The 15,128-nt window shown below is 39.0% G+C and overlaps 1 protein-coding gene across 1 annotated transcript; it reads left to right on the top strand.

Moving 5' to 3' along the window:
* Positions 1–1,801: 1,801 nt before the first annotated feature.
* Positions 1,802–4,473, top strand: AKAIN1 (A-kinase anchor inhibitor 1). The gene is made up of 2 exons (XM_081802547.1): positions 1,802–1,901; positions 2,104–4,473. The coding sequence occupies exons 1-2, from the start codon at positions 1,802–1,804 to the stop codon at positions 2,295–2,297; spliced, it is 294 nt and encodes a 97-aa protein (XP_081658673.1). The 3' UTR covers positions 2,298–4,473.
* Positions 4,474–15,128: the final 10,655 nt, after the last annotated feature.

Raw genomic sequence — 15,128 nt, 5'->3', positions numbered from 1 at the left:
CTCAGGAAGTAGTGCTAGTAATACAAATGCTGCTAAATAAATGCCAACTCTCTGTCTCAAGGGATAAGAGCTACCTGGTCTTCCGGAATGATGCAGTATTCTCTTACGTGATGTTGTTCTCCTGGGTGTATAAATGTTGTTGTCAGTGAATCAATCCTGGTGAACAACCCCCAATTTTAAATACATTTTCATGGCAGCAGCATATTTGAATAGAGGAAACATCCAAAATGATGCCCATTCTATTTATCACTCTAAATATAAGCAGGTGGAATTTAAAATTTTCATGATTTCACTTTAGTCAAATGTTAGATTCATGATCATTCTGCCATGCATGAGTTAGTAATGAGCTTGCTGCATAATAAAAGAAAGCCCTAAATGCACCAAATAAGATATATTTGCCTCAGTGCATCAAACAAGATAAATATTTTTTCTTTTTTTAAAAAACATTATTTATTTTTTGTTTGAGAGAGAGAGTGAGTGAGAGAGAGCGAGAGAGCATGAGTCGGGGGAGGAGCAGAGGAAAAGGGAGAAGCAAACTCCCCGCTGAGCAGGGAGCCTGACCCAGTACTCGATTGGGGCTTAATCTGGGGCTCAATCCCGGGCTTGATCCCAGGACTCCGGTATCATGACCCAAGCTGAAGGCAGACGCTTAACCGACTGAGGCATCCAGGTGCCCCTATATATATATATATATTATAATGATAGAAATAAATAAAAAATATATATATATATATTTTTCCCCCCTAACATGAAAGAGGCGTGGATGTGGGCAGCCAAGGATTGATATGTGGCTCTTGGTCATTGCGTTCTCAGGTTCCTTCTAACTTTTTCTTTGTAAATCTCTGAAAATGGTTTCCATTCTAAAGATTTCCTCATGGTCAGCAAAAGCCCCAGTAATGACATCCATCATGTCAGAGTCTCAGGCAGTGGGATGAGGAGAGGGCAGAGGGCCTTTGTCTGCCTATTTCCTTGTAAAGACCTTTTCCAGGTTGTTTACTAAATGAAACTTTCCCTTCCTTGGTCAGAACTTAGCTATACCTACTTACACAGCTGCCTGAATAAAACCAAGGTTTTGTCTTGTTTTTAACTAAGGAAGAAGGGGGAAGAATCAATGATGGGTAGACTGCCTTCCTTCTAATTAGAAAATTCCCACCATTCTGGACCAGGGGTTGGCAAATTATGGCCTATGGGCCAAATCTGGCCTGCAGCCTGTTTTTTTTTGTAAGTAACGAGTTATTGAAACAAAACCATATGCATTCATTTATGTATTGTCTATAGCTAAGTTAATGCTACAACAAGCAGAGCTGAGTCGTTGTCACAGAGATCGTATGGCCCACAAGTCTAAAATATTTCCTATCTGGTCCTATTGAAAAGGTTTGCCAATCCCTGTTCTAGATCATGGAGGACAGATTCTGATGAACAAATGGCTTCATTCTTGGGATGTTATTATAGGAACAGGGTTGAGCCCAATATAGATTCAGTAATAATTTATTCTTCTCTAGCCCCAGTGAAATTAAATCTGTTAGGCATACATTCAGTTGCAAGTAACATAAAGCCTGACTAATGGCAGTTTTAACAATAAGGAGTTTATTTATCTCACATGCAAAGAAGTCCAGAAGTACATTGTCCAGGGCTGGTGTGGATGCTGAATGATGCTTTCAGAACTGGACTCTTGTTTTCTCCCCAACCATGGCCAGAATGTTGGCTTTCATCTCCATGCTTATTGTAAGTTGGCTGCAGCCCCTAAAAGCATTAGGTCTGCATCCTGCCTCAGAAGAAGGTGTAGGTGTCAAAGGCCAAAATGGGCACGAGTGTGTCTCTTTCCAGAACTTTCCCAGAGGTCCTCATTGGCCAGGACTGTGTTTTCATGACACGTGCTGGCAGCAGAAGATCCCAAGATGGTGAGAATGTACATTGGCCACATGACTGGGGCAAACAAATGGAGAGGGAGACAGGAGCAGTAGGATAGGAGCAGGGCTCCTCACGTTTAATGGGGCCACTCTAGCACCTTCTTAGGGTCTCACCTTGCCTGCCTGCCCCTTCCTGTAGCAGTTCCTGAAATTGATTCTGTTCTTTTTCTCTCCCTTTCATGTTTCTGGCTAGGTGAGAAACCTGGCAGTGAGCCTGAAGAGGTGAAGCTGCAGAAAGCCAGCAAACAGATTGTGCAGAATGCCATCCTGCAAGCTGTGCAGCAAGTCTCCCAGGAGAGCCGGCAGAACGGGGAGAGAGCCCGAGACAGCCAGGGCATCCTCCAGCTGGGCGTCGGGGAATTAACCAAGAAGCATGAAAAGAAGTAACACAGTAGATTTGGCTCTTGTCACCTGCTTGGTTTCCAGCCTTCCTCTTAGTATAGGATGCGTTGCCAAAATGTTGCCAGTAAAGCAAACCGGAGTGTCACCGGCACCTAGCAGTAGAATGAATTCACACTAGCCCTTGGCTGAGATGCACTGTTTTGAAAAAGTGCATTAGACGATTCTGTTTGTATTAATGCAGTGCCTCTGAAACAGAGTGGGGCCAAACAGGACACTGTAATTGCAAAAGTAGTTTTGCAGCACCGTTTATTTTTAAGGTTCTTTTTTCCCCTAAAGATTCTGTCTTGTTTATTTACTTTTGCTTTTTTACGCACCTTTCTGTGAGTTTAATCAGCAATCCTTTTGGCTGAAATACTGAGTGCGGTACTGTGTTCTTTATAATATTTTAAAAAGACACGCTGGAAAGGTGAAGGAATGGAGTTTGTCAACTTCAAATATGGAATTGAAGGCTCCGCTGGGTTCAGGTCCAAGATCAAATTGAGCAAAGGCAAATTCTAAGACTCAGTTCCTTAGGATCTTACAAGGCATATATTTATATTAATTTTTAAAAAGGAGGAGTTTAACTTTTTAAGAACTTAGTTTTTTTGGTCTCAGTTCTCTCCAAGGTTTGATAGCTGGTCTTTACTTTCTGTGCAGAAATCCTTTGGAAATAGGAATTTCTTTTTCCATCTCAAATTAAAGTAAGACAAGTGATAGATCTATATGCATGAGTTGCCAATGACTCTGTTTTTAGCAGCCCCATGAAGAACAACTAGACCCATAGATTCCACCCTGGGGATACACTAGGGTCTGATTATGGGGTGCAGTGTCCGTGGAAGGAGCTGTGGGGCTTTGCAAATACTATGCTGTCATCAGGCTATGTCTTCGCACTATACCTTACTAATACTAATAGGAACTTTTCTTTTCCCATCCACAACTTAAAATTATATTTTTGAGATTTTGAAAATCATACATATCAGGAATAAATAACACTGAAAATGGGAAAACCATTTTTTTTAACTCTCTGAAGCATGAAAATAGAGTGGGAACAATAAAGTAACAGTGTTTTGAACAATGCAGTTATGGGGACATATGTGCATATGAAAAAAGACATCATTATTGCAATAGTATGACTTCTGCTCCACTCCCATGTGGATAATGCACATCTTTCTAGAGTCATTAGAATCCCATAGTCTGGGTTTCATAACAGTCATTGAGTTGCTGCTACTGAAAACAGAAAGAATTTGGCCTTTAGTAAAAACGCTTTGGCTTCAGAACATCAATGTCTACATTTGATAGTTTTTTTTAGAAGCCAGTATCAGCATATATGGTATGGCTGATATTAAGATACACTTCTAGAATTCCAGTATGTTACACTTCCCAGAATGGATAAAACACTCTTATCAGCTTTGTTAGACTGTCTCACATGAGGCGCAGCTGGAATAAATTCACAGAAGAATGGCTATGAGAGGGGCAGAGGGAGTTAAAATTTAAATGTGATTTATTTATAAATATTTTTTAGCAGAACTCATGACCATTGAAGAATGAGTTTAAGTTGATTGGAAGTCATATAACTGATATGATGTGATTGCACAGTATGTAGATAATGGGAATGAAAGTATTAAGGGAACTTATTCAGAAGGATCTACTATAAATATAAACCCAATGCTTGTAGTTTGCAAGTAATCTAGCACCATGTGTATTAAGATGTCTGGTTATAACCAGTCCTGGACCTTGCTGTCATATCATGTGGTGGAAATATATAAATGTGCTATCTTTCTTCTCTGGTGTGTCTGTTCTAATTCATTGGGGATCTTTGAGAACATCAGATTAACTTCTGTATCTAAACATTATTTGTAAATAAAATATATCCAGCTTTGAAATATGTTGTCATTATAAGCCAAGTTTTCTACACCCTACTGTTTGGCTCATTTCATACATGTATCTTACATTCATTTGGCACCACGGGGCACCCCAAGTTTTCCAAACCCCTAGATATCATGATCCTGAGAGTGCTTCTTCCCTGGGCCTTTACTGCAAGTCTGTGGAATGGTTGTTCCTGAGGTTTGAACAGGAAAGGACGTGTGCTAAGAAGTGGCCTTTGGATCTCAGGAAGTAAAGATGAGTGGATCTGGAATGTTGAGTGTCTTTCATGATCTTTCTGTAACACAGCATCTACAGCAAGGACCAGAGAGATTGAGAAATTCTTGGAGGAAGAAAAGAAAGTCGAGCAACCCCTGCACTCGGTAGGTTGGTGCCATATTGGCAGAATCCTAAGTAAGCTCCGCCGTAAAAATAAATCCATCTGTTAAACTCTTGCTGATCTCTCTCAGTATAAAGTTATTGGCCTTGAAAGGGGCCTATCGAGCTTCATGTGGCATAGGATTAAGGTGGGCTACCACTTGGCTGTTATCATAAACCAGCACACAGCTTTTGGTTTTAGGAATTCATAGGAATATTTATGTAATGTCTTTTATCTTCCCGATTTACTACATGGTGAAGCATACACGGGCCTCCCAGCTCTGTGTATTCAGTTTCTCATCTTTTACTTTGCCTGGCTCTGGAGTAGACTGAAGAGAGAAATCCTTTTATGTTACTTCGCTTTTCTGTAATAATCTATCCAGTGTGAACAGTATTGTAAATAGATATAAAACTTACTGCCTCCTGGGCTTCATCTCCCCACCGCCCCCAACTCTCTTTTTTAGCTGCTTCATCTTCACTTATGGTGGGATTTCAGGTTACAAAAAAATGAATGAACCATTTAAAAATAACCATGTTATTTATGCCAATCTGGAATGAATAACAATTTTCAAGGTTTTAAGGTCTTATGAAAAAAAAAATTAGAAAAGGGAATTTTCAACTTATTCACTGTAATGGGTATTCCAGTAAGATACAATAGAGAATAAAATCTCTGAGAAATATGGTAACTAGTTTAGCTCCTATAGGACCCAAACAGGTGAAAAAGACTAAACACATGAGCAAAGTCCTTTTAGTTCATGTAAGGAGAATGTGGAAACCACAATAATAACATCTTTTCTCTTGAATGTGAGAAAGTTTACTGAAATATATTACTACGCATTAACTCATTTTTCTCATTGTCACAACCTCACAATATGTTGCATCTGGGAAGATCTTATTCTCCTTTTGCAGATAAAGTCACACTGAGTCTCAGAGAGGATAAGTATATCCTAAGTGATGAACAGCAAGTATTATTTGGCATAGGAATACTTGAATCACTGATGTTAAACTTTGAGAGCATATGTATTAGCTAAGAGAGCTTAAGAAATATAACTTCTGGGGATATTTATGTTAAGATGGAAGAATAAAACTGCCTTCTAGTAAGAAATGTCACAAAAACAGTAAAGGTTCAGAAAAATCATCAATAGAAATAGTTCAATGCCATTAACGTCAAAAGTGGTAGCTAAGGAAGGAAAAGGAAACCACAGAGGGAACAAAATAGAAGATCACAACAGAGCATGGCAAGTTCACTTATCTTTCCTCCTCAGAGCCACATGCGAAGTCCATGGAATCCTGACCCAGGTGTGGAGCAAGATGAATGCAGTGGGTGATGTTATTGTTTGTCGACTATAGTGTAGTGGAAATGGCTCATAGGAAGAAATAGGCAAAATTGGAGAAGGTGCTCCTCCCACATAGAAGTGACAACCTTATCTTACAGAAATGAAGAAAGAAAAAGATAAATGCATATTAAAAAATCCCCTCATGGTGTTCTAGAAAATGGATACAAAATATTCAATGCCAGTACTTCTTTTTTTTCCCCTTATTTATTTTTTTGATGTACTGTTCCATGATTCATTGTTTGCATATAACACCCAGTGCTCCATTCAATATGTGCCCTCTTTAATACCCATCACCAGGCTAACCCATCCCCCCACCCCCCTCCCCTCTAGAACCCTCATTTTGTTTCTCAGAGTCCATAGTCTCTCATGGTTCGTCTCCCCCTCCGATTTCCCCCCCTTCATTTTCCCCTTCCTACTATCTTCTTCTTCTTTTTTAACATATAATGTATTATTTGTTTCAGGGTACAGGTCTGTGGTTCATCAGTCTTACACAATTCACAGCGCTCACCATAGCACATACCCTCCCCAATACCAGTACTTCTAGAATAAGAGAAAAATCCTAGAAATTTCTAGGCTGAGAGCAAGCCATTTACCAAGGTAAAAACTTTAGGCTGGCATCAGACTACTTCATAACAACATTCAATACTCTATCATAAGGGAGAAAAGGCTACAAAGTAGCTCTGAAAAGGAAAGTATGAAGTAAGCTTGTTATTCCCAGCCAACATGTCACTGGAGAATAAAGGCAAGCAAAAAAAAAAAGAAAGAAAGAAGGAAAAAAAAATCTTAAGAGTTACACCTGAGGTGAGCTCCGAGATGAACTACGTTCACCCACATCTTTGTTTCAGGGTCTACTTCTCAGGAAACCAAACTTAAGACAGTGGCATTATGGTTGTCTCTTATCAAAGAAAACTGAGGTTACTAATGACTTTCAAGAGCCCTTCTTGAAAAAAACAGCTTAGCCATGAACTTCAGCCAACTAAAAGATAAAATAGTCTAGGGGCGCCTGGGTAGCGCAGTCAGGTAAGCATCTGATTCTTGATTTCGGCTCACGTCGTGATCTCAGGGTCGTGGGTTTGAGCCCCCCTTCAGGCTTCCCACTCAGTGTGGAGTCTGCTTAAGATTCTCTCCCTCTCCCTCTGCCCATCCCCCTGCTCTCTATCTAAAATAAATAAATAAATCTTTATGGGGCACCTGGGTGGCTCAGTCCTTAAGCATCTGCCTTCGGCTCAGGTCATGATCCCAGGGTCCTGGGATTGAGCCCCGCATCGGGCTCCCTCTCCCACTCCCCCTGCTTGTGTTCCCTTTCGCTGTCTCTTTCTCTGTCAAATAAATAAATAAAATCTTTAAAAAAAATAAATCTTTAAAAAAAAGGATCTAGCAATGGAGGAGTTACAATAAAAGGACTGGTGAAGAGCACTGCCTTCACTTAAATATCAAGTAAACATTACATAATTGTGAAAATTAGGCCGAAGAATGTAAATTGTTATATCTTGACAGTATAAAAATATAACCAACAAAAATCATGAGGTGAGACAAAGGAAATGACATCATGCTAATGACTTCTTCTGTCAGAGAAAAGAGAATTGGTATGATCTTAAGTTGAATGATTTAATTAAAAAAACCCAATGATATGGGTGGGGGTATGTTTTAGCCTGGTGATGGGTATTAAAGAGGGCACGTACTGAATGGAGCACTGGGTGTTATACACAAACAATGAATCATGGAACACTACATCAAAAACTAATGATGTAATGTATGGTGATTAACATAACATAATAAAAAAACCCAATGATATAAAATTCCTGATAATTAAGTCATAATTCCTTTTCTTAACCTGAGAGGAATGTATTAGAAAAATAATACATTATGCTAAAGAAAGATTTATTTAAAGTTAACAGTACCTTTAGTTTCATTTAGGTCCTTTTTCTTTCATTTAATAAAAAAATATATTAAGAGATATGTATTTATGTACATATAGTTTATCTCATATCTATCATTCTATCTATTATCTATCTATTATCTATCTATCATCTACCTATCTAACTAAATTCCCTAATACCATGCATGACCACTTTTGGCTTATTCTTCCACTGAAGCTGAACAGGAAGACTCTGGCAGCTCATGAAGACCCAGGGTGATCTTCCTGCTGAGAAAAATAATTCCTTTAATCATTAGACTTGGGCCACAGATGGCCCACAGTCAAAGTAATAAGTGAAGAAAAGAATAGCTTTTATCCTATAGTGCTTTTCAATTTTTAAAGCAGGTTATTGTTTATTGTACAGCAGATTCCTACCTGATTTCTACTTAACCAATTAAGCACTGCTTTTCTTACATGGCTCACAGTTGTGTGTAAGGATCAATGTTCTTGCACGTTCCACTAATTGAGATTATGTGTCTAGCTGACGCTGCTGGTGGCCATCGCTACGCTCTCAGCATTTGCCATTTCTCTACGCACAGATGGCTTCTTACAGCAAATATCTGTCACTTTTTACCTAAGGGCTTTTTCCGGCTATAGCTGTGTGCTCAGCCCACACCAGGGGCAGCTGGAAGCACCAGGGGGCCATGGCCCCGGGAGCAGCCCTCTAACGATAATGGATGGGAGCTTGTGCATATGTATCCTGGCCCTTTGCCCCTCAGGTGGGCCAAGTCTGAGGCACAGCACGCAGTCTCCTAGTGGTTGCCGGCCTGATGAGTCCCAGGTGTGCACGGCCCTTGCCTTCTCTCTCTCTCTCACTTCGCCATCTTCCTTCCCACTGGTGCTTCCTGAGGTGAGCTCCGAGATGAACTACGTTCACCCACATCTTTGTTTCAGGGTCTACTTCTCAGGAAACCAAACTTAAGACAGTGGCATTATGGTTGTCTCTTATCAAAGAAAACTGAGGTTACTAATGACTTCTGCTTTGTTGCAGGAAAACTGGACCAGCCTTTCTGCAGAGACGATCTGCTCCTGCCAGATATTGAGCAGTAAGCTGGCATCTTTCAAAACAAATCTCCAAAGTAATTAGACCATGAGTTGGTTAAGCTATCAGATGTCTTATGTATTTTAATTTTATTATGGATATCTTGGTTGTCTTGAGATTGATTTATCTCAGTTCTGTTTTCCAAGTTGGCTAATTTATAACCATTGGATCAAGATAAATATCAAATAAACAGGCACCAGAGGCTGGTCTGCTAAGGGAAGGTGATTGAGAGACCATTGCTAGGCCATAAACCTGATGAATCTAAAGAACTGAAACTTAACAAACAGGAAACAATTTTGGCTATTACAATTTTTTTTTTTGAGAGAAAGAAAGAGAAAGAGCATGTGAGCCAGGTGGGGAGAGGGGCAGAGGGAGAAGGAGAATCTTAAGCAGGCTCCATGCCCAGCATGGAGCCCATCTCAGAACTCGATCTCAAGGTCCTGAGATAATGACATGAGCAGAAGTCATGAGTTGGACACTTAACTGACTGAGCCAACCTGCACCCCATAAGTCACTGTAAATATTCTTGTACAAATCTTTGGGGGGGTATATACCTTGTTCTTTGGGTAAATACCCAGGAGTAGGATTGCTAGGTCATGATATGTATTTGTTTACTAGATACTAAAATATCCTCCTACTAGTAATACCTAAGAGTTCTAAGAGATTATGGCAAATGTCCCTCTGCCTTTCAAAGACTTTGGTTCCCCAGTCTCCCACTCGCAATTCCAGAATTCAGCAAGAGTCCTTTGAAGGGTGGGAAACTGGCTTCATGTTGGATACTTCAATTTTCCATTCAATCCATCTGGCTGCCAAAATCCTTGCTGATTTCATTTTCCTTCAGTTCTCAACTAGAACCCTCCAACCACCTCCTCCCAACAAGAGGACAGTTGGTGATAGCTCACCCTGGAAAGATTTCCCCTAATCTGGAATTCCAGTCCATCTAGTTCCCATGGCATCCATGCCACTCTGCCTTAACTAAGGTACGATTTTTGTCATTCATTCACTCTTTCCTAGATGCTGCTAGGGGCAGAATTGCGCTCTACCCTTCCCAGAAGCAGAGATCCTCTGATCTGTGAATTATTGATCCAGACATGTTGGGACCAGTAATACCGTACCAGTTACAGATCACATTTGTAATACTGGGATCAAATAGAAGAAAGAACATCCAATTTTCACCCTCATTTGTTTTAGAATCACAACCCTAGAAGCAACCTGGAGTAATGTACTCTACTGATGTCCTTGCTGATACACAGTGGTTTACAGTGAGGGAATTTTGATAGGCTTGTAGTCACTTAAAATTATGCTTGAGGTGGGTAAGAAAGAAATCCAGTGCTGTTAGATAACAACTCTTTTCATCTCTTGTCTTTTTGTCCAACTTTCTGTAAACTTGCTTGTACCTTCTACAATCATCTCTTCCCTACCTCCACCAAGCTTCTGCCTCCTCACCGTCCCTTAATTTTGAATCCAGCTATGAAAGGAGAAGAGGTGAGAGAGAGAAGGAAAAAAAGAGAAAGAGGGTACAATAAATCAGAAAAGGAGTGTGCTTTATGCTCAGGGTAAAAGTGTGTGTGTGTGTGTGTGTGTGTGTGTGTGTTAGGGTAGGTTTGTGTCCTGACTCCAAACCTGTACGTTTAGGATGAAAGTAAGCAAAATTTTCTGGTCTTGGTTCTAAATGAAAAGTAGGCCTATTTCATAAGAACAGTTCATATAAGTAATAAATAATTTGCATAGAAAGTAGGTACTTGGACTTTCACTCTTTTTCAGAGACTGGAGCTCTGTGGCATCAGGACCATATACACGGTCCTCTTCAGACATACGACCTCTTGATTTCCTGGAAACTTGACAGCCAAACTTCAAAAGAGAATTCTTTCATTCAAATTGAATGATGAACTCAGAGTCTCACTACTGTTTTAGAAAAACAACACAAAACAAAAACCCCACACAACAAAATTATTCTTTATCATTTTGTAAAATATTTTCCTTTTGGGGTGGCTTAATATCCTAATTTATCTTAAATAACTTATGTTTATTTTTATTAAATTAAAAATTTATTGAAAATTAAAACTCAGGTTGAAATAATTATTCAACTATCATAAATCACTGTGGTGCTGTTATGTGTTCAAAACTAATTAGGTTTGTGACCTTGAGCAAATGAGTTTATCTTCCTGGCGCTTGTTTTTATTATTTCAGAGAAAGAGGATCATTATCCTAATTCCACTTATTATTAGTCATGTTGGTATGTGATCAGTTTCTCAATGATGGTGTCATTAAATTCAGTCCTGAGGATCCCAAGACCTAAATGAATAGAAAGTTCTTTAATACTAGATAGACATCAGGGCCATGACCACTATGTGGTTTCTTAACCTGGTGGAAAAGCAGGATAAATCTTTTTACTTAGACTAGTAAAGGGCCTAAGTAACTTGCTGTACATCTCCTGTGTGTGTTTGTGTTCTTAAGTTTTTCTTTATTCTTTTGTGGCTTCCAAGGATAGGGGTAATCCTTGGTAAGGTCTTTTCATACCATGTGTGTGAGAGGGTGAGAACCATCAAAAGGTTGGTGTATGCAGAAAAGAGTTCCAAGAAAATATAATTTTTTCTCCAATCCATTTCTGTTTTTACTACCCATTAAAGCTACACCCAGTCTTTTATAAGCTATATCCCATGGTTAATAATTTAGGTATATGAGGATTCCCTTGTGTCCTTGTCACACAAGAGAATTCTTGAGGTGGAGTGAAAGGAAGTTCCTCAGCTCCCTCTAGAGGGAAAAGTGTGCTATTAACCTAACTTCTGAGGATTAATTCAAGAAAATGTGTGAATGACTAGGTTTCATTAGAAAAGTTGAAAGTATCACACAAATTCATTCAGTTGAAAACCTGTGATACCCGGTATTGTGTGAAAACTCTAATTTGCAAGATGCTTTTAAGGTGTAGGAAAGAGAAGGGAGGTAAAATATATTTGTGCAAATGGATGTAATATATAATAAAAACAGATTTATTCAGATAGATACAAAATGGTGAAGGAGTTCAGGAACAGTTCTATGAAGGAAAGGTTATTTCAGTGGAAATATTTCTGGACTAGAGAAATGGGGAAAAAAGGGAGGGAAAAATCATTGTTTTAAATAAAATTTCTAAATTATCTTTAATCTTCCAAATTTCAAAAATACAATTTTTTATATATCAAAAATACTTTGTAAATTGTAGCCTTCTTCTACCTGTTTAGGTCATCTCATGCCACTTTTACCTAACACTTCATGCTCTTGTTGTCTTAATTACTTGCATTTTCTCTCTGATTTCACACCATAGTGTCTGTGATCATAAGTAGTCCCCTCTGTCTAGAACACTTTTATCTTAGAATCTTTTATTCACTTTTCAGAATCAGTTCGAGTATATTATCTTCCCCAAAGTATTTTTCACACCTGTACACTTCCAGCCAATAAGACTGGTCGAAACACAGTCTCTTGTGTGTCCAATGGTCCCAAGGGTGCCTCTCTCTTAGTATCTACCACATATTCTTGGAATTGTCTCCTGAGGTATCTATCTCTGTTGGTAGATTATAAATGCTTCTGGGGCCAGGGCCATGTTGTAATCATTCTTATACTCACATGATATAGTACAGTGTCTTGAATATGGTTTGTACTCAGTAGATGTGGAATTGAGTTGTACATTGACTTTCCAACATATATTCTAAACTGTGCTACATTGTAGGGTTGGAACACAAATGAAGGGGGACGCTGCTCAGTCTGGCCTGTCTTTATTTTGTATGTGTGATGAAATGGGTGAGGGAATTTTATTACCTCTAATTGTAATGATCTTGGGCAGCTCCTAAGAGGTGTATGAGGATTAAGATTTGCATTATTTCGTGTCAGGAATGACTTATTCCAAAGGGGTATTCAATAGCAGCCATTCCTCAAGTAGTGAATCAGAGAATTCTCAGGAAAAATGCCAATATTTATGTCTGTTATAAAGGAATAATCACTTTTATGTATTATTACCATGGAGAGTCACCTGACTCCCAAATCTTCAGCAGCCACATAGAGAGATTTCAGAGGATCCTCAGATCTTTTAAGGAGTCTACTTCCTTGAATTATCTCCATAATGTCAGCTCTCCTTATATTCCTTTACCTATCCCCAGCTCTTCTGCTACTGGTAAAAGTCACCCCCTCAATGTGCTGAAAGCATTGCCAAGCCAAAGAGAAGAACACGATTGCTGAACAGAACGTAAAAATTGCTCAGGAGGGAGAATCTCAATTGGGATTTATAACCAGTCCCCTCAAGATAGAGGTCAATCAAGGCTGAATTGAAACAAGTTTTTTATCCTTCAGATAAACTGTACCTGCATACTCAAGACCTAAAGAGTACTTACGATTTCTGTGAGGTATTTTCCTAAGCTTGTGGATGTCCGTTGAATTTTTTTTCTCTCTGTAAATGAGAATTTAAGATAGTGGTTTATGTAACACGCTTCCTAAATCTAAGTGCATGATAAAAATCCTGCAACCAGGAAATCAGTTTGAAGAGATAAATGGAAGTTTTGGAAAATAGAGGTATGAATACTATTTGAAAAGTATTAATAAACTTAATTTTTCTGGAGCACCTGGGTGACTCAGTCAGTCAAGCATCTGGCTCTTGATTTTGGCTTAGGTCATGATCTCAGGGTTGTGAGATCAAGACCCATGTGGGCCTCCGTGCTCAGCATGGAGTTGGCTTGGGATTCTCTCTCTCCCTCTGCCTCTGCCCCTCCTCCCTGCACACGCATGCTCTCTCTCCTGAATAAATAAATCTTAAAAACTTAATTTTTCTGACTTATTACTATTATATAAAAATACATTGGCCTACCTAGATATATTCCATGCTCCTACCATAGAGTACTACTCTTGTTTCATGGGGCATTACTATTCCCTAGTCTTCAGCTTTCTGGTCTCTTCATCTGTTTAACGCGCTTGTAAATTAAAATAATTATACTAAAATAGTTACAAAATCCATGAGGGCAATGGCCATGACTCCCTTGCCTTGGCACAATATATGTGTTTTGGATGGATAAATGAATTAAGTCATCAGTAGACACTGTAAGTAAATAATTTGCATCTCTTATGAACCAAAACCCATGGTTAGTTTCTTACACACACTAACCAATTTAATCTCCGTCTCTCTATGAAGTGTGTACCACAATATGCCCATTTTACAGTTTGGGAAGTTGAGATGTAGAGAAACTAAGTAATTGGATCAAAGCTGCCCTCTAATAAATAGCGAGATCAGAATCTACAGAAAAGCATCCTGCTGTTTGCAGGTTCAAGACCACAGGCTACTGTGGAGCCAATGGGGCGGCGTGGGAAGCAGCATGGCAGTAGCCAGAAGGCAAGGCTCTTGTTCCCTCAAGTGTGCATATGACCTTTCCAGCCTGGGCGCCCTCACTTGTAAATATAGAGGGTAACAACTGATTATTGTGAGGATTAGATTAAGACCAAGGTGATAATGAACTGTCTGGCCAAGAAGTAAAGGTATTTCTGAAAGGCTAGGTAAATAGAGAAGTGGGAATTTCGAGTGTAGGCAGGAGAGAGTGGAGAGGTTGCCTTCTCTGGGAGTTTACTCAACTGAGGAACCTGAGGGTTTGGGAAGCCTGAGATGTCCCTGGAAACATGGTTCGGTCAAGGGCACTGGCGGTAGGATGTGGAATCAAAAGAAGAGGAATCCTTTTTTTTTTTTCTAAATAGATTGGTATTTGCAGAATCTATATACGTATATAGATCATAGATATTAGCCTTAGAAGGTCTTCATCAATACTATAAAGTATTTTTAAAATAAGACTTAAAGTGCATATTAGTTTAAGTGTGATTAGAGAATGTTTTTGGTTATGGAATGATACTGTTTGCTAAAGCTTATTCCTTTTGTGCTGTATCTGGAACATATCTCAGGGTTTCTTTCAAATATGGGAGAGAGTTAAAAGGGTTTTCTCATCTAATTAAGGATGCAAGATTACCTAACTGAATTAGAAAGGGGCTGATCTCTCTCCATCCCTCATCCCCCGTTGTCCTGCTTCTTTTTATAAGTGAATTAACATGCAATTTAAATTGAATGAATGATAGCCTATCAGGAGATAAGCTTATTTTCCTATTAGTTTTTGTTCCGGGAGCTATTAAAGTTTAACTGAATCTGAAGTTGCCTTAAAATTTAGTTTGAGGTTGGATTTTGAATCACTTAATGTGTAAGTTCCAGAGTTCAAAAATATGTATTTCAGTTTTCATTGTTTTTGTGTATGTGTGTAAAAATTTGACACAACATTACTAAACCATGGGGTTTAACTGTC

The sequence above is a fragment of the Leptonychotes weddellii genome, chromosome 13 (genome assembly GCF_054177405.1).
Source record: "Leptonychotes weddellii isolate Sample4059 chromosome 13, ASM5417740v2, whole genome shotgun sequence".
Lineage (NCBI taxonomy): Eukaryota > Metazoa > Chordata > Mammalia > Carnivora > Phocidae > Leptonychotes > Leptonychotes weddellii.
The sequence above is the reverse complement of the archived record's forward strand: the minus strand, read 5'-3'. Positions and strand labels throughout refer to the sequence as shown.

Coding starts and splice junctions, on each gene's coding strand:
- AKAIN1 (XM_081802547.1), top strand. CDS start 1,802: ATGGGCACGAGTGTGTCTCTTTCCAGAACTTTCCCAGAGGTCCTCATT. Junction 1,902..2,103: donor CAGCAGAAGATCCCAAGATG/GTGAGAATGTAC, acceptor GTTTCTGGCTAG/GTGAGAAACCTGGCAGTGAG.